This window comes from Delphinapterus leucas, chromosome 11 (genome assembly GCF_059928025.1).
Source record: "Delphinapterus leucas isolate spDelLeu-1000000601 "Yukka" chromosome 11, BTC_Dleu_Yukka2, whole genome shotgun sequence".
Classification (NCBI taxonomy): Eukaryota; Metazoa; Chordata; class Mammalia; order Artiodactyla; family Monodontidae; genus Delphinapterus; species Delphinapterus leucas.
The window spans coordinates 77,440,442-77,461,346 of record NC_143139.1 but is presented as its reverse complement, the minus strand read 5'-3'; the positions used below and the strand labels follow the sequence as shown (position 1 = coordinate 77,461,346).

At 35.7% G+C, this 20,905-nt stretch overlaps 1 protein-coding gene across 2 annotated transcripts in view; it reads left to right on the top strand.

Annotated features, from left to right (window-relative positions):
• Positions 1–17,237, top strand: part of NTN4 (netrin 4) — a 106,259-nt gene extending 89,022 nt beyond the window's left edge. The window contains exons 6-10 of one of the 2 annotated variants that reach the window (XM_022562385.3): positions 957–1,170; positions 1,531–1,646; positions 7,857–7,925; positions 10,698–10,868; positions 15,814–17,237. In XM_022562385.3, the coding sequence (XP_022418093.1) occupies positions 957–1,170; positions 1,531–1,646; positions 7,857–7,925; positions 10,698–10,868; positions 15,814–15,950 (707 nt within the window). In that variant the 3' untranslated portion in view covers positions 15,951–17,237. The remainder of the gene's footprint in view (positions 1–956; positions 1,171–1,530; positions 1,647–7,856; positions 7,926–10,697; positions 10,869–15,813) is intronic. The other variant, XM_022562386.3, reaches the window with a different exon arrangement.
• Positions 17,238–20,905: the final 3,668 nt, after the last annotated feature.

Below are 20,905 nucleotides of genomic sequence, written 5' to 3'. Positions count from 1 at the left end.
AAAAAAAAATGCAAGCAATCAGAAGAAAAATCCCACCGGCTCCCACCACTGCATTTATTCACTTCCCTGCATTTGTATCAATATGCTCTGCCTTCTGTCCTATTACTATGAACTAATCATGCTCCTACCCAAGTCCAACACCTCCTCTTCTACACCAAATCCCATCCTTTTTTTCCTCACTCAAGTATCCCTTTAAAAATTCTCCCATGTCTCTTCTACTCATCCATTTTTCCCTTTCTACTGGATCATTTCCATCAACATCAAACATGCTGTAATTTCCCCCATCTTAAAACAATCAAAACAGACAAAAACTCAAACCTTCACTTCAGTTCATATATCCGTTCGGTATTAGCTACCACCACATTTCTGTGCCCTTATAGAAAAGCTCACATCAGAGCTGTCTGTTCTCTTGCTCAGATTACTCTATTCCCATTCTCTCCTGAGTTTTCTTCAGTGAGGTTCGCCACTCACTGTTACACTGAAACCGTTCCTGCCAAGGACACCGGTGGTCTTCATGCTGTCAAGTACAGTGACCCATTCCTGTTCCTCATCTTCTTGGACCTGTCAGCATTTAACACAGTTGATGTCGTCCACCTCCTTGAAACTTTGTTTGGCTTCCAGAACACCATGCGCTCATGATTTTTTTCCTTTCTCACTAACTGCTCCTTCTTTGTTTTCTTTGCTTATTCATTCTCATCACCCCAAACAAAAGCCATTCATATTTAATGCCTTTAATTTTAGGATAAATTAGGTGGTTTAGCAGCAGATGTGCTTTTCTGATGATATCTTATCTGTCATTTAATTAGCTTTCATTCATTGAGCATACACCAAGTGGGTAAAGGAGGAGCCTCAGAGATATGCTGTGTGGTGAAGGGAAGCCAGTTTGGGATGGCTGGGCCTAATCTCCACAGATAATCTGGTCACTCATTGGTCCTTGTGTGTCCTCTCTGTTGTAGTGTGTTCCTGTCATCCAGTTGGATCAGCTGTCCTTCCTTTCAGCTCAGTGACCTTCTGTGACCCCAGCAACGGTGACTGCCCTTGCAAGCCTGGGGTGGCAGGGCCACATTGCGACAGGTGTATGGTGGGATACTGGGGCTTCGGAGCCTATGGCTGCAGGCCTTGTGACTGTGCAGGGAGCTGCGACCCTCTCACAGGAGACTGCATCAGCAGGTGAATGTGCATGGCTCTTGTTCTCACCTCTGTGTCTTTCAGATTCTTTTGAAGATCTTGTAGTGATTTGGAAAACGTTGCATGCCGCTAGTGGACAAAGATGTATTTGCACATCTCTTTAAAAAATTTTTGTCAAAGTGCAGAGTCAAGTAATTTGTTCTTGCAAGATTCTAGAGATGGCCTGGTTCATTCTGCAAAATAAATTATTCTTTTTAACAATAAGCCCTTTACAACACTATTTCTGAAAAGTGAAAGGATGGGAAGGTAGCTAATAAGGTTTAAATCTCTAGAAATACATTCATTTCATTCAAGTTCTAAGAAATTCCTTAATAAGTTCTTCATCATTTTCTATTTTATTAGCAGCACAGACATAGACTGGCATCATGAAATTCCTAACTTCCATTCCATGCACAATAAGAGTGAACCAACCTGGGAGTGGGAGGATGAGCAAGGATTTTCTGCACTTCGACATTCAGGTGAGACAATAGATATTACTGCGTCTAGTCATATTTCCGGGTCTGGTCTTGAGTAACAGTGATTCATGACAAACCAGAGAACAGATTTTGGATCTTACAAGGGGAACTCTAGTTCTAAGGTTAACAAAGTAGTGACCCCCGTAAGTATAAAACTCTTAAACATAGCTAAATGGTATTTAACAAGCTTTTGTTTATTTTCTGATTGTTACAATAACATGTAATTAGTACAGAAAATTTGGAAAATGCAGAATATCACAGTAAAAAAAAACCCCAAATCTCACTATCCCATTGTTAATACTTTGGTGTGTTTCCCTCTCTCTAAGATTTTTCTTTTTTTTTTGCTGTGGACCATTTTTAAAGTCTTTATTGAATTTGTTACAATATTGCTTCAGTTTTATGTTTTGGTTTTTTGGCCACGACGCATGTGGGATCTTAGCTCCCTGACCAGGGATTAAACCCACGCCCTCTGCATTGGAAGGCGAAATCTTAACCACTGGACCGCCAGGGAAGTCCCTTCCCCTCTCTAAAACATACTGTTTTACACAGTTGAGAGCTAACTCAATGGAAATGTACAGATTCATTTAAAGGAAAAACATTCTTACAGACCTAGTGTATGTAACTCAGTACAAAGCAAAAGCTAGCTGTGAACTCCTCATGTTTAAAGCTTTTATCCAACTATAAAACAAAAATAATTTTACAAATATAAGCCAAATAAAACTAATAAAATTCAAATTAACATTAATTGAATATGAAAAATGATTTTTACTGAAGCCAAAACACTGTTTACTACATAAATATGATTCCTTGAGTTTATCAAGTCTATACTCCTCTTTATTCTGATTTAATTTTCCTGTGATGTTTACCTGTTCTGTCATTTGAGGAGCAGGCTGTGATACTGGCGTGAACACATAATTTCTGTGTTCATCCTATCTCTATTCTTTTCTCATAGAAACTCAAGTGGTTCTATTTAGCATCAACTTAAATCATGTCACAAATATAAATGTGGACAAGAAATCTTGTCAGCATTTGGTTGTAAAGTGCTCACCAAATCATCCAAATAAAACTTAAAATAACATTAAATAAAATATTTTTTATTATTAAACATGACAAACACCAAAAATGTGATATGAACACCCATGTGAACACCTTCTAGTGTTATCAAATCTTGATTTTGCCTCATATTTTCATTTAAATTCTACAGATGCATTTGAAGCCCCTGATGTACCAATCTACAAGTTGACTAGCCTTCCTTACTCCACAGAATAACCACTAACCTGAATTTTGGTGTTCATCATCCACTTTCACATTTTTACTATTTTACTATATATATATTAAATAGTATATAATTTATATATTTATGTAATGTTTTAAAAATCTCATGTACATGATAACTTACCTACCCTTTAAATTTTTTTTTTTTTAGTTAAATGTGTACTTTCTTTAGATTTATCCATTCTATTATATGAATACAACACTCTGTATTCTCCCATTGTTTGCCATTTAGGTTATTTCCAATTTCCAATTTTCCACTATTATATATAATGCTACCATGAATGTTCTCTTATATGTGTTATATTGTGTACTTGAGAAGGAGTTTCACTAGATCAGGGGCTGGCAAACTACAGCCCTCAGGCCAAATGTGGCCTGCCATCTACTTTTCTACAGGCTAAGCTGCCTGCTCTAAGGTTTAAATGGTTATTTTAAATGGTTATATAAGTACCTACATAAAATCTTTAATTTTTCCCCATGGCCACAAAGCCTAAAATATTTATTATCTGTTCCATTATAGAAAATGTTTGCTGACCCTTGTTCTGGGGTACAATCTAGACACTGTTGGGTCACAGTGTGCTTATTGTCAAATTTACCATTTATTGCCAAATAGCTCTCTCAAGTGGTTGCATAAATTTGCATTCCACCAGCAAAGTATGACACCCTGTTGTTCCACATCCTCACAAATAAGTACTTTGTACTTATTTAACAAATGTCTACATAGCACATACAAGGGGCCAAGCAGTATTCTAACTCGTTAACTCAGGCACAGTTTAACTCATTCAATATTTATTGGACTTCTAAAACTGATGTTATCAAACCTCTAAATTTTTGCCAATCTGATGGGTGTGAAATGGGATCTTGTCATTTTAATTGCATTTTCCTGATTAGTAATTTTTCATGGTTTCTTGGACTTTCAGGTTTCTTTTTCTGTGAATTTCCTATTTGTAATTTTCTTACTAATTTGCAGGAATGCTTTATAGACTCATTCATTTGACAAATATTTATTGAATACTCATACTACGTGCCAGTGCTGTAAATCTAGTAATTGAACAGACAAAAACCTCAGTCTCCAAGGAGTTCACATTCATGCAGAGGAAGACAGCTAATAAACAAGTAAAATATTTAATGATGTTTAATATAATAGACAAATAAAGCAGGGATGTGGGATAAGAAATACTTGAGAGGGACATACTTTTAAATGGGGTGATCAGAAAAGTCCTATGAAAGGACTTTTGAGAAAAAAACCTGAGGAAGGTAAGGGAGTGAGCTATACAGATAACAGAGGAAAGAGAGTTTAGGCAGAAGATACAGCAAGTACAGAAACCCTGAGGTGAGACTAGGCCTGACTTATTTAGGGAACAGCAAGGAGGCCAGTGTGGCTGAAGCAGAGTAAGAAACCACAGTTTTAATACCTTCTCATAGAGAATTTATGGACCTTTCAAGAATCAAGAACTCAAGTTATAGAAACACTTGGTATCTGCAATTCCATATCATGGGTTTTTTTTCACTTAACATAATCTTATGATCATTTTCCTAATTGGTTTCATTTTAATTCACAACAGGAAAGAAGGTGGGAAAGATAAGGTAATATGAAGTTGTCATATTTGTCTTTTTTAGCATTTGAAAAGGAAAAATCTTTCCCATTAATTTTGTGCCTTAATGCTACGTAGTCTGAATTCTATGATGTTAACTTTAATAACCACTTTTGAAAGATTTCTTCTCTTTTTCTAACACAATCGTTTTCAGAATTCTCCAACTTTGTCTGCCAAGCCAAATCTGTAAAAATCAAGGTTCTAGTGCCATAAGACATTCATTAAGCCAATCATCATGTTACTAGGGAGGGAGCTGGCAGCACACTAATGAAGCACATAACGGTGCTGGCATCAGACTAACTCCAGACTCTCACATCCACAACAGCTGTTAGGTCTATGATGTCCCCAGAGAGTCTCTGAAATTCATCTGGATGAGCTCCGGATTGAGGAAGAGACTGTTCAGTCTCCTGCTACAGCAATATTCCCAATGAGTATAAAATAGTGCCCCTGGGCACCTTTTTCATCAGAAAAGTGATAATCAGTTTTCTAAGCACTGTGGTTCATTTTCAAATCTATGTGCCTACATACCTATTTACCTGCCATAAGTTTCCATAACTAGGAATATAATGCACTATACCAAGATACTCTTAATTTCTACCACTTCTTGTGGGGTAGAGAGCATCAGATGTAAAATTTCACTTCCTGTCCAACAAAACTGGCTTTAACTAGTACCAGAGAACTGTAAGCAATACTTTTTTTTGAAACGTTCTAACAACCCAGTATAACTAAATAGGTTTTCCTCTTCTTCCAAATTTCTTTTAAGAAAACACATCTGGGCTGAAGCCTAATCAAAAAAAGATTTATTCAAAAGCAAATTTTAATGTCTGATTTCTTAACATATGAAAAGAGAGTATTGGAAAGCAGCCAAGGAAAGGTCTTCAAGTAACAGACTTATTCATGTTCTTTTTATTAAATTTTTTTTTCTTTTTATACAATTTTTAAGGGTTACTTTCCATTTACAGTTATTACTATATTCACTATAAATATTCACTATATTCCCCATGTTGTACAATACATCCTTGAGCCATTTTATACCCAATAGTTTGTACCTCCCACTCCCCCACCCCAATATTGTCCCTCCCTACTCATGTTCTTATAGGCTCAAGGACAAAGGGAAGAGCATTATGTTGAGGAGTAAGATATGCATGGTAGTTACCATACTCTCTTGCTTTGGTGGAATCATCAAAGGCAATGAGCTGTCCACTCAGGTTACTACAGTTTCTGAATGAGCAATCCTCTGCTTTGTTTAGATGATAAGCAATATTACTTAACAAATCACAACAGCTCATTTTAAGCATCTTTGATTTAATCTTTCCCACTATTTAATTCCACTGTGATTTTCTACTTGCAGATCTCGTTCTGGTTTCTCAAGAAACTTTAGCTAGAGCCGATATGTCAATATTTTCCATTTTCCATATCTACCTACCTAGTCTCACCAGAATCACACTCTCATTTCCACATGTATGTCTGTCAGCATCTCTAATTCATTATATTCTCCTCATACTAGACCTCTGTTGTTTTTTGCCTGACCAGATCCCTTTCCCCTTCTTTCTTGCTATTTCTGTGGTAGCTCAACCCAGTTTTTCTTTGGGGAACCACTCTTCCGCCATTTAATACAGTCTTAGAGAGGTCAATCAGATGTTCTGTCCCTAGAGTTTAAATCTTGAGCTGAAAGTGGCAAATTCTGAAAATGATTAGAGTTCATGATTCCAATGGCAAAGCCGTAAAGAGACTGCCCAATAGATCTCTGGCACTCTCTTGTTTCTTGTCCTTTCAGAGTTCTGGTTCTTCGGCTTTTTCTCCTTTCTATGAGCTACTCAATAAACTTTCAATAATTAAGTTAGACTATTGATTACTACAAAAAAAAAAAAACGTAATACACTCCTAAAATGCTCTCCTTCTCCTAACTTCCCTATTTCTGTTAGTGAAACTACAATCCTTTCTGTCACCTTGGCTGAAAATTTCAAGTACATTTTTATGCTTCCTCATAAAATTCGATGCTTGTCCTCATCCAATGCAGTGACAGGATTTGTAGACCTGTAGACCCTAACTCTGCAGCATCCTTTGATATTTCTTCCTATCTACACCCATGGCCACCTCTCAGACCCACATCCCATCTGCCTTAGAAAGACAGTACAATGGAAAGATTGGGGGCTTCAGATTCTCCCCAACCCAGGCTTAAAATCTGGCTTTTCTACTTGTTAGCTATACGCTGCCTTGAACAAGCTAATTAACCTCTCTGAGCCTTCCTTTTTTCATTTGTTAATAGTACCTATCTCATAACCTAACTGTAAATATTAAATAAGATCATATGGATAAAATTCCTTATAAAGTTTATGGCTTATAGTTGGTATTCAATTTAGTTACTGTTGTGTGTTACCAATTTCACGAGTTTCTAACTGGTCCCCGCCTTCATATTTTCTCCATTCCAATAGTTTTGATACAGTAATGCCAGATTAATTTTCATATATATATTTTTAAATTCATGTAACTTCTTTAAGCTGATAGCTTTGAAAATTCCCCTTTATCTAACAAATTAAATTCAGGCCCTAACTGCATATCAGTCAAGGTCCTCCATGATACCTTCTATTATTCTCAACTCAATCTGTACCCAGGATAAACAGAACAACTGGTTCTTCCATGAACACTCTCTCCTCTTTCTCTTACATTTCTTTGCTCATCCTTTTATCTCTGTATTCCTGTCAAATTTCTATTTGTTAGAATCTTAGACTATTGTAAATAGTAAATAAATAATAATAAATAAATAAATAATAAATAAATAAATACTTAGTAAATAAATGTAAAAGACTTAAAATAGTGTCTGGCATGTAGTAAGTGCTCCCCAGTAAATGTTACCTGCTGTTATGCCACTCAGTGCCTATAAAATGCAATGTGTGAGGGTAGGAGGGGAGGGGTTAGGGAAGAGGTAGAATTATATCTAATTGTTAAATCAGTAAGAATGAAAATCCTGGGGAATTCCCTGGTGGTCCAGTGGTTAGGACTCTCTGCTCTCACTGCCGAGGGCCCGCGTTTGATCCCTGGTCGGGGAACTAAAATCCCACAAGCTGAGCGGCATGGCCAAAAAAAAAAAAAAGAATGAAAATCGTATCCGTTCTGGGCTTTAAGAATATAAAGACGAATAAGACATAACCATCGTCCTCAAGGATCACAGTCTAGAGAGGAAACAGGTACATAAATAAGTATAAGAATGCTGTTATAGACTATGTACAAAGGCATTCTGAAAGTCTTCCAAAGATTTCTTGAATTTACTTGCGATTGTTTTTTGTTTTGTTTTGTTTTACTTTTTTTCTAAATAACTAACACCATGTTCATTTACTTTCTGTAGGTAAATGTGAGTGTAAGGAACAGGTGTTAAGAAACTCCAAGGCATTCTGTGGAATGAAATATTCATACGGTGAGTTTGAAGTGCTTGAATGCTTCTAAGGATCTATTCAAACTAAGTAGGAAGAGTTTTTAAGGAAATGGGTGGCCTGGTTTATCACATTCACAGTAAATCAAAGCACTAGTCTTATATAATAATAGTAAACATAGTAGTCTGGCCTTGACCTAGATTCTCCTAATAGAGATGGTGTTGAATGTAATGGTGAGAGCAGGAGGCTTTAGAGCAAAAGCAGGGTTATCCTGCTATGTGGAAAAGAGGCAAACAAGAAAAAGAAAAAAATCATGACACGTAATCCTTTCTTATAAATGCTTCTTGTATTAGTAATCTAAAAGGGAAGTCTCTAGCCACTTAAATGATTTCTCAGCCAGTTTATCCTGTAGTACTACTAGGCAGAAATCAGTTTAAAGCAGTATATTTCACAGTGATTAAAAGCTCAGGCTTTGGGCTCAGACCTACATGGGTTTTATTTGTGGTTTATTGGGTGGGTAACTTAATGTCTCCAGACTTCCTTCTCTGTAAAATAGGGATGACGCCACCTTCCCCATGAAATGAGATTTTTGAAAAGCACACAGCACATTACCTTGCACATACTAGATGCTCAGTCAGTGTTAGGGAAAGAAGGGGAAATATAGTGGGGGGGCCTTGAGACAAGCTCTCTGCCTGAGTCTCTTCCCTGCCCTCTCTATATACTCTAGAATCCTCTACCTTCCAAATGCCAGGAAAATACAGTGTATGGACAAAGGAAAATGCCATTGCCCTAAGTAAAGACTGTTATTATCTTCAAATTCTAAATGGCTTTATGTTTATTATTAAGTATATTAAAGATGCCTTATCTTGCCAACATATCATTGGCTAGTGTCTGAATCTTTTTATTATTTCATAATATATACAGCATTATTTATTATTTATGCATTACAATGAAGAGAAAGTTTTAAGTCATGCTTTCTGAAACAAAATGTTTAGGTTCTTGATAACATTGTATTTATTCTCATAAAAGATAAACACACAAATGTTAAAAACCTCATAAATCTTATCTAAAATTATGTGCATATTTCCCTCCTTTCACCTGCCAACTTGGTTAAATAATAGAAGCAAACTTTTGAAATGCATAGTGCCCAGTAAAGAAAAGTCAGTTTAGAGGGAAAGGTATTTACTATTAAAAGCAAAAAAATATGACAATTTAGTCCAAAGTCATTCAGTTCAATAGAAATATCAACTGATTTTCATTATCACATAGATTCAGTAGCTCTTTGACTGAATTTACAACCACATTGATATCTTTTAATACAACTGTATTATTTTCTGCTTAAGAGAACTTGAATGCTTTTAATGATGTCATGAAGTATCTTGGTCTTATTAAGTGCAATACACCTACAGACTTGGGGAAAAATGGTCTCCCCCTCCCCATTCTCTGACTTAATAGAAAAAATACTCGATTCATTTTTATTCTTTTAGCAAATATTTATTGAGTTATAATAGTGAATTGATAAGTTTCCTGCTCTCTTTGAGCTAGAAAAATAATAGTGAACATTTATTGAGCATTGGCCATGTGCGAGGGGCTACTACAATATGTACCCTTCATGCATTTATCTTATCAGAGTTCTAGTCCAAAGTCTACCTCTAATCAATCAGGCATACAAGTTTGAGCAGTTCACTTAAAACTTGCTTCCTCATACATAAAACAAGACTAGATGAGCTCTTAAGAGCCCTTAGACGTCTAAAATTTGGTGAATCTATAATTTGGTGCTTTTGGTGAATCTATAAAGAAAACATGGCCATCTGACAGCCATATTCTCAGGATATGGTACCAGCCAAGATAGGGTTCTTTTATTACACACAATCTTCCATCATCTTCCAAGATATAGATGAGCCAGTAAGAACTCTCCTAATAATACAGAACGTTGCATTCAGTGTTCCTTAGGTCTATGTTTTTCCCCACCCCAATTTATCCCATTACTTGATCCCTATCCACATCCATTTCATAGATGGAAGAACATAATAGAATCAGGAGTCATGTCGAAAACTGGAGCTCTGCCATCACGTAGGACAGCTTCCTAATCCCAGTCAGCTTGCATTACACCAGGGAAGAAAATTAAGTAATCAATAATATTATTTAATCTCTTTAGAATACGTAAAATATGTCCTGGCAGTAACATTTTGCCTTTTGTCATAACATTACACAAAGCTAGCTATAAGAGTATAATATAGTCAGAATCTAAATAAAAACCAGGATAACAATTCTACTTCCTGTGCATCTTTTTTCTATTTAGATTTGATAGCTGAATGTGTTTAAGATTTATTTGCAGTAGGCAAATGGCTGATATTCTCTTAGCATAGTGATATGGACAGAAGTAGCAGTTGAAAAATGTTAAGAAAGAACAGGAAGTTAATATAGATAAATGAGATGAAGTCAGTGCAAAATCAATGAGCCTAATGATTTTCTTTCTTTTTACTGAGGTATATACAGTTAATGTACAATATTATATGTTTCAGGTGTACAACTAACGATTCACAATTTTTAAAGGTTATATTCCATTTACAGTTATTATAAAATATTGGCTATATTCCCTGTGTTGTACAATACAATATATTCTTGTAGCTTATCTATTTTATACATAGTAGTTTGTACCTCTTAATCCCTAATGATTTTTAAAGCAAATTTCCACATTATCATCATTGGTTTACTTTTCCATTATACTCTGAAATGCATATTTAAGTTGTTCAAAGTTCAAAGGATAGTATGAAATTCTATGCATTTTGACTTTTGGAATTGTGTTGTTACAGTGCTAAAAATAAAGATTTTATCAGCTCATGATAAAGGATCTCATGCTGAGGTCAATGTGAAGATTAAAAAAGTCTTAAAATCCACCAAATTGAAAATTTTACGAGGAAAACGAACATTATATCCAGAATCATGGACTAACAGAGGCTGCACTTGTCCAATCCTCAACCCTGGTGAGCATTAGTCTCTTCTAGCTTGTTACCTACCGTGTTTCTGCTGATTTGCTGCTTGTCCTACATTCTCTGAACCACAACCTAAATAAACTCAGCAAGAGTATCTCTCCTTTTCACCATCTGACCTAGGGAAAATCCAAATGGAATTCCTTGAACTGACATCAAAAAATTTTTTCTCTTTCACATGCTCTATAAAAGTAAAATATTTTAAAATCCAGCAATATAATATTTTCTGTCCTGAAAGAGAAGTCTCAGATTGGTTCCAGGTGTCAGTAGCAAGGAAAGCACTTTCACGAATTTATCTGCCAGTAATACTGTATTGGAAAGCTAGGTCCTATTATGATGCCCTGGTTAGAACTTGCTCCCAAAAGGAAGTTCAAATGCAAAATTCCATCTGTGCAAATAATATCGAATTCATTTTTACTGTTGCATGAGAAGCATCTGTTTCTCCTGGATAGAAAACAACTCTCAAGTTCTCATCATCTTCTTTTTCATTAAATGACCTTTTGGTTTCAAATTAGAAACAGCAGAAACAAACAAACAACAACAAAACTACAGAATCTTAGAGAAACCTGGAGTGGAGGAAAATCTGCACTTTAAAACATTGTGGCAGACATAGAGGCAAGCAAGTAAGGATGGGATTCATATCTGTTCACTCTACAAATACACTCATACTGTGTCATAAGCTGCTTATTTCTGTCTCCCTCATTAAATTTGAGGATGGGATTTAGATTTTTGACCATACCATCTCCAGGGCCTACCATTAGTACCCAAATAACAGTAACAAAGTACCCACAGAGTAAGTTCTAGTAAAACAAATAATATATTTTTTAATCTTCTGTATTTCCTTGTTTACGAAGTTGCCAGCTGTGTCTTAATGGCACTGCTGAAACAGGTGCATAATTTGTGTTCTGGATCTAATTCTTTTCAAATTTAAGTCCAGGAAACCACAGTTATGTTAAGAAGTCATTTATGGGTTTTGCTTAATAAATTTGAGAGAAATAGATAACTGAGTGAGAGAAAGAGAGAGAAAAACTATGAATTTTTATTTTATCCCCACAACCTAAACGATCTACAGTGATATAAAACTCTTGACTTTTGACCATTGACTAATCTCTCACACCCTTCTCTTGACTTTTGACCACTGACTAATCTCTCACACCCTTTTATACCTCTTCATATTTTATTTAAATTAATCTAAATTTTAATAAGGAAAAATTTAAAGACATTTTAAAATAAATATGTTTACAAAGAACAAATGAAGTAATCAGAATCTTGGATTTTGAATACCGGAGACTAGGAGTCATCAATTTAAGTTCTGTTTCCCGGGGCTCTTTCTATAAGCACTTTCTACTATCTTGGCAAAAGAAAAAGAAAGAAAGAAAGAAAGAAATCCACTCAGTTTTTTAGTAAGACATTATAAACAAAAGCTTTGACAATCTGAGCCACCCTCCAGGAAGTGAATTACACTTCCTAATCAGATTTCTGCCAAATAGAGTAAAAGAATCAACTGAGTTCATCACAATTGAAAACATAAGCACAATTATTCAAAGAATTCTTGAAAACATGTTTATTCACTTCGATGAAAAGACTAGAACCTGCCAAAGCAAAACCAGACACTCTTTCATTTCACTTTGTTTTTCCATTTTACAAGTTCAATAGCTAAGGCCAAAGAAAGCTGATAAGAAAACTCTGAAACTTTACACACCAACATTTCCTTTGCTACTTTTGAAAAGGAGTAATCTAATTGGCATCCCTGCAAATTCATTCATTCCTACATTCATACATACATTTACTCATTCATCAATCATATATTTTAGAATACCAAGACTAGCACTAAAGTATTATATTTTCTTTCTCTATGGATATAAAGTAAACTTTGCACCCTCAAACTTATAGCAAGGTTGGGACTTCCCTGGTGGCGCAGTGATTAAGAATCTGCCTGCCAATGCAGGGGACATGGGTTTGAGCCCTGGGCTGGGAAGATCCCCACATGCCGCAGAGCAACTAAGCCCATGTGCCACAACTACTGAGCCTGCGCTCTACAGCCTGTGAGCCACAACTACTGAGCCTGCGTGCCACAACTACTGCAGCCCACGTGCCTAGAGCCTGTGCTCCGCAACAAAGAGAAGGCACCACAATGAGCCAAAAAATAAAAATAAATAAATAAATAAATAAAAACTTAGAGTAAGGTAGATGTCAAAAGCATAGAGATAGGAAAATAAAATGTAAATGCTAATAAGTGATACAACAGGTAACATTGTTTTCCATGCTAACTTTTGGCATGATGCTGTTCCATAATTTATGGATTTATTCAGCATCATTTTTATTAGTTTAATTTGTTTATACTTCAAAGTAATGGCAAACTCCTATAATATTTGTTCTATTTATAGTTTCAAAGTAAATTCATTTAAAATACTAGACTTAACACTGAAAGTTTCCTAAAAATTGTTTATCGTATTTTTAACTGAGGATTTTATTATTTTAGAGATGATACAAACAATATCAAGACGATTATGTTTTGGGTTTTTTTGGTTTTTTTTTTAAGACGATTATGTTTTAACTAGTCTGTTAATCAAATATCGGGATTCTTTTTCATGAAGAAGCTAAGGTTACCCTTTAAAGAATTTAAATACCTTATAATCCATCTTACGAATATATATATGTATATATTTTAACAAAAATGAAATCATAAGTATATGCTTCATTCTGCAACCTACTTTGTTCAGTTATTATCTTTACCTTGTTTTAATTTTCATATACTCTTAATACTCAGATCATATTCCAATTTCCCAATTGATCCCAAAATGTTCTTTAGACGTGGTTTGTCCTTGCCAGTATTCAATCCAGAATCACACATTGTATCTAGTTTTTAAGTCCCTCAAGTATCTTCTATTCATGCAGAGTTTCTTTTTAGTATTGAAGAAATTATTATTGTTGAAGAAACCAGGCCAGGTGTCCTGTAGATTATCCTGCCTTCTATATGTGTCTGGTTGGTTCTTTGTGGTGTCATTTAGCTTGTCTCTCTACTTCCTATATTTCTTGTACTCATAAAGAAAAGCTTGATAGACTCAAGATAAACATTTTGTCTAGAATTCATCAAAGATATTGTTGTGTGCTTCATGTTAAATCACATCATGTTAAATCACATCACAAGATATATAGTACCTGGATGACCCACCGTCAGGGTTGCTAAACTTGACTCTGGGGTTGGAGTGATTACAGTCTGATCTCTCCATTGGGTTCCCTTTTGAGACTAGAAAACAATGAGTATGAGTTACTTAGTCACTAAGCAAACATCCAGTTCCACATTAACTATTCAATTTAATGATTTTATCACCAATTCAATTGGCAATCCCTTCCTCAATGAATAATTTCATTAGAATTTGAGAAATGATGTTTTTCTAATTTCACCTAATTCCCTTCATTTATCAATTAACATTATTCTGTAAGAGGACTTTCTCTCCCAAGCTGGGCTATTAGGTTACCGTGAAATATAGTTCCTATTATAAAAGCATGATAAATGCTAAATTCTTTCCTTTAATTTTCAATTTCCAAAGTAAGGAATGGTTTTAACAACTGTCTCAAGATGACAAGTTAATTTTTCTCTGGATTTCTCTTTTTTGAGTATCACTTTGGAATTATGGATTTTTGTTGATTCAGTATATTAACACACACACAATTATTACATTCTTGGTGCTCAAATTATCACAACTTTGGCGAGTTATAACCCTCCCTTGCTGGTTCCTGTATCCTTTTAAAATGATTCCCATTAAGCTTTGAAAGCTTCCTTGCATTTTTTAGCACAATAAGAAATCCCATGCTTACCTTGTATCTTCCTGCCCTGGACCTAAAAAAAGCATTTCTTCAAGAAGCCTTGTTTAGTTTTGTTTTGTCTTTAGTGAGACCTGTTATTAGAGACGTTATGTTTGTTACAGGTGTTCATTACCACTGGAATGACATTTTTAAAGTCATTTTAGTGAATGAACAAGACTGTATATATTAAACCATGAGTTTAAATTGATATTTTCAATTGAATTTTAACATCTTGTGTTTTCCCTTAACTTGAGTTTTAAAGTATATGTCTCTTGATCTTATATAGGAAAGTTTTATTTTATAAATGTAATTACTTATTTGCTCTACCCTATAATATTAAAGAAAATTGTTTCAAAATACTAATATTGATATTACTACAGACATGTACCGAGGGAGATTATCACATTTCCTTTTATTAATGTATGGATAATGAGATTGTCCTTTTGGATTTTTATGTTTGTTAGCCAAAATTTTTACTTGAAGCCTGAAAAGAATTTTGGATTATAAAGTCAGCACTAGTCAAGTCTCATCTTTTTTTTAAGTATGACAAACAAACATTCTATATTCCAAAAACACACTGACTTTATATAGAAGATATGTGTTATTTTGTATAATCCATAGCTCTCTTCCAATACGTTTTCCCAAATGATTGTTTCACTTTTATAAAATCCTCCTTAATATACACTACTATACATAGTGAGTCTCCAAGAAATATTGAACTGTGGCAGCATGTTAAGTACCCACAGAATCCTCACTTCTTCACCATAGAGGGAAAGAGTAAAAGTTCAACAATCAGACAGGCCTGAACTTGAGTCAGCGGGCACTGCTTACTGGCAAACACTGTTTCTCAATCTTGCCAAGCCTCTGTTTCCTCATTTGTAAAACAAGGAAAGAAGAAAGGTAATACCTAGTTCATAGGGTTATTTTCAAGATTAAATGAGATAATACATTTAGAGCACTTAGCACATAATAAATATTTACTAAGTGTCAGCTATTATTGCATATGACTCCCTATTTCAACTATGAATTTATAAAACCGTGAACCATGTATATATGAAACTGCTAAAGTCACATCTCTCCCTTCAATAAACTATGATACTACATAGTCCCTAATTTTGTTCTCTTTCAGGTTTGGAGTACCTTGTAGCAGGACATGAGGATGTAAGAACAGGCAAACTAGTCGTGAATATGAAAAGTTTTGTCCAGCACTGGAAACCATCTCTTGGAAGAAAAGTCATGGATATTTTGAAAAGAGAGTGCAAGTAGCAGAAAAGGTGTATAGCACATAATGGCAATTCTCTATGTACAAAACACAAAATTAATGGAAAGGAGACCTCAAAGATGAAACTAGAAATTTTTTTTAGTGCCAAAATATATAGAAATGTTCCAATGCATGGCCCTCGTCTACCCTATCTCTTTTGGGCCCATGTTTAAATACAGTTTGTTTCATAAAGTGGAATGAAAAATCCAATACCGATACCTATTTTCTATAGGACTGATTCTGAAATTCGTAACTATTAAGAATATTTTAATAGCAGTAAGATATTTAGCAGTAATCCATTAAGGGCAATGCACGTAACAAGGACTCCTCCCATCTTCAGATATGTTACTTACATTTGTGCTACTTGGAGTAATTAATGAGATTTTAAGGAATCCCCAACCCTACTATCAGAAAAGGTGTTTCTTAAAAAGAGCCTTCTCTTGCGTGATGTGTGTGAACTTTGGTCTGTGGGGTGTTAAATGGAACCTCTCCACATGTATATAGTATTTCATTGTATAAAGCACTTTACTACCTACCACTTGTGTTGTGAAAGTTTGGAGACTGCCGTTGACAGAAAAAAAAAAAGAAAAGGGCACGTAAGAAAACCTGCTGAAACAGAAGCACTATCACTACGTGTGGAAAAAATGTGGAAGTTGTACTCTTTAAACTTGAACACTTGAGAGTAACTATGTGAAGACGCAACCTGAAAGGAGAATATGTTTGCATGAAGTCTCAGCTTTGGGATAGAGGTTAGATTCCACAGATACCGGCCATGATGAAACTTTTAAAAAAACTGAACAAGAAGAGACTCTAAGAGAAAGGAGTCATAAGCGTAGAAAATGCTTGGATAAAGAGAAAATGGACTTTAAATTTTAAAAGCCCATTTATTTTCAATGCACTTGTATACACTTCAAAAATTACTGTAGACACAATTTGTTTTATTTTTGTGTTTAGTATTTAAACCTGAATATGGAAACAGTTTCCTCCTTGTCTTTATTAACAGTATATGGTCATTCTATTCACTCATTTTTTGACTCAATGTATGTGACAGTTCACCAAATTACAGTTTTTCATTATTATTTCTCTTCTGTACTCATGCATAACCACTATACATATCATTTCTTCTGTACTTGAATATATAAAACCTGAACCACAGTGCCATAAGATTAACTTCACATACAGAACATATTTTTCCTGAGGTCCTGTGGACTTGCAAAATATATATATATATTGCTCTGTTAATTTTTTATATTTCATATATGTAATAAAGGAATATGATCTCCTGATTTTTGCCTCACTTCCTGATCAACTCTTTCACTGATGCTAAAGATTACCTTCTCTTAATGAGGGAACTCAAATCTAATTCCTTAAACTAAGAAAATCAAATAAGGACCTGGTATTTCTACTCTTATATTCTAGGGTTTGGGGATGGAGTGGAAGCTAATTCAGATGGGTTTACTTTCTGTAGCTGTTGGACGTGAACTTTTTCATCAGATGCATTGCATTTTTTTATATTACATTTACTTTTTTTTTTTTTTTTTTTGCGGTACGTGGGCCTCTCACTGTTCTGGCCTCTCCCGTTGCGGAGCACAGGCTCCGGACGCGCAGGATCAGCGGCCATGGCTCACGGGCCCAGCCGGCATGTGGGATCTTCCCGGACCGGGGCACGAACCCATGCATCAGCAGGGGGACTCTCAACCACTGCACCACCAGGGAAGCCCTTACATTTACTTTTTAACTAATTTTAAAAGTAATAAAAGTTCACTGTTGAAAATACAGAAAACCATAATGAGAAAAAAAAATGCCTATATTCCAACAATCATGATAATAGCTGTTAGCAGTTTAGTGTAGATGCTGCTAGACTACTTTGTATGCATATACATACCTCTTATAGAATTGGAATTATACTATACATACTCTTATGAAGTCTGCTTTTATAATCTGTAGCATATCTCTTAGTTTCTTACCTATTCCTATCTTATCCTCATAGATGGAATGCTAACTAGTAGACATCATTTACAAGCAACTTATAAAACATGGTGGTAAGTACATCATACCAAGAAAAATATTTTAAGTATGTCAGATATAGGATTTTCTTAAGTTTCAAAATTGCCAGGTTGCCTTCTTTTCCATTTCACTTTATATAAAATAGCTACTACACATTAAAAAGAAGAATATAAATAATGTGTATTTTTTAAAAGAGTAGAAAGATGCCCACAATATACTATTCAGTGAAAGAAAATGACAGAACAATACTTATAGTATTAGCTCCCACCCCCAAAACACATTTATAATAACATAGCATCTCAAAAGTTCTGACAGATAGATTATAGCAGTATTTACCCCTGCAGGGGAAAGAGAATTCTCACCTTGTATTTTGCATATGTCTGCATTGCTTGACTTTCTTTCATTGGTCACGTACTGCTTTTGTAATTTATTTTTTAAACACTTAAATTTTTTTTTTAATTTATTTATTTTATTTATTTATTTTTGGCTGTGTTGGGTCTTCGCTGCTGCACACGGGCTTTTCTCTTGTTGCGGCGAGCGGGGGCTACTCTTCGTTGCGGTGTGCGGGCTTCTCATTGCGGTGGCTTTTCTTGTTGCTCTAGGCGTGTGGGCTTCAGTAGTTCTGGCTCACGGGCTCTAGAGCACAGGCTCAGTAGTTGTGGCGCACGGGCCTAGTTGCTCCACGGCACGTGGGATCTTCCCGGACCAGGGATTGAACCCGTGTCCCCTGCGTTGGCAGGCGGATTCTCAACCACTGCACCACCAGGGAAGCCCTAAACACTTAAAATTTAATCAACTGTTTTTAAAGTATGTTCAAGCAAAATCATAACTGAAAGTTTAATTTAGATAGTTTACCAAATTGCTGGGCCCCTATATGGTTTTCCAGTTTTTTTGATTAGAATCTTCATTAGGTGCTGTTTCAACACCTTTTCTGGCAACATTCCAAAAACATAGGTCAGTGTTATAATCATTTTTTAATTTTTGATTCTTAAATCATTTGCAGCCCTTTCACTGCAGTTTTAATTTCCTATGAGCATTATTGGCTTCCAAAGTGAAAAAAAAAGGAAAGAGAAAGAAAAATAGAAGGAACCTCATGTTCCTCTTTGTAAAAGTAAACAACAAAATGAAATGTGAGCAAGCCGCCCCCTGACCCCACTCCCATTCCATCATTCCATCATTCTGCCACACTTCTGTATACTTTCTCACCCTTGGCATCTTTCAAAATAACCATCACAGTACCAAGGCAACAGAATCACATAAAACTTCCATCTATGGCTCCAGATGAACATGAATACTTCCTTCACGAGCTAGTGGGAAAGTCTCTGCCCCCAGAGCTTTATTCTCTGTACTGTGGGGCTTTATTAGCCAGCAGATTAGTTGCATAATCTCCACATACCTATGTGCATAATTTGTCTGAGGTCAATCCAGTCTATGCCTTCTTATTACATCACTTTCCCCATAGAGGAATGTTACTAATATTTGGTATTTGATGCAATGGAAATTCTCAATCGCGGGATAATCTTTTAATAGTGAGGTCAAATCTGTAGGGATATGATGGCGAGTCCAAAAAGCAGTGTGCATCTGGCTATATTAAACAGAGAGCAAGGCCTGTTACGGGTAAACATAGTTCTTTGGGATACTTTGGGTTCTTGCAGAACGAGTCCCTTTCTAAATGATTAGAGACTTATCTACTCTGAAGGGTGGGAAAAAAAACCCTTGAAAATTCCTTGTGCTGGCTGTCCCTTTGCCACTGCTCTGGAATGCCTGAGAACAAGGAGCACGAACACCGCCTTGGCTGTTGAGAGTTTTGTCAGAGGCCCCAGGACTGAATCGCCTTTGTGTTCATTGTTTCAATGAGAAGCAGTCCCCTAACCTAACTTTATCAAAGAGCCAAATTACTCACGATTTATTTCCCACAGTTTGGAAGGAAAATATTTATGAATAACCTCAAGTTTGCAAGGGAGATTGGTATGATAAAATGGAATAGAAGCAAAAGGGTGTGTGCCTTGCATGACGGATTTTTTTAAATCTCAGAGAATGATTTGTCTGAGAATACTTTTTGAAAACCGATGCCCTTGTTCCTGCTTTCCTACACTTGCGCCAAAGGGATTTAAACATTTCTCTACTTCTTGAGCATTACTGACTGTGTTTTGAGACCTGCAATATTTTAAATGACAAATTCTCAGCTTTATTATTAGTCAACTCACATAGGGTGAATGACCCAAAAAAGCAAAATACTAGTGAGAGAGAAAGAAATATGCACGGGGCCAAATAGATAGTTCCAGAATTGAGAAGCATGTTCTGTTAAGAGAGAGTTTTAGTAAATGCTGAACACATCTCTAGTTTCTTACTAGGTAGTCACAGGTGGGTGGCTGTGTTCCAAAGTGTGATCGTTAATAATGAGTCAATTTAGAAATCCAAAGCTCTCCAAGATTTACAGGGGATGATCAAATCATAGTGCACTTATCTGAATAGAGGGGAACGGCAGCCAGGCAGGGAAACTTGCTTCCCAGAAAGAAAAATAACCACTGTCAGCAAATTTTCACAGTGTGAACAACATGGTCCACCCAGAGACACCCTGGACACCCCCTCCTCAGCCAGGGTACCGTCAAGGATTTCAAACGTGGTGAATAAAAAATAAGAAAGATAATATATCAGTAGAAATCAATAATTAAGAAGACACTTTTCAAAATGTTTTACATGTGTTATTCTTATTTGATCCTCCTAAGCACATGTAAAGGACATATTATTACCTCCATTTCCCAGATAAGGAAACTAAGGCACAGAGAGACTAAATTGTCCAAGGACACTCAGCTAATAATTGTGACACCTGGGTTTAAACCCAAGCATTCTAATTCCCAGAGTCCGTATTTCAACCACTAAAAGGGGATCCTAGCATTCAGAAAGGAATTCACGTGAGATGATGCCAACTGCACCATTTTCTCCATTGGCC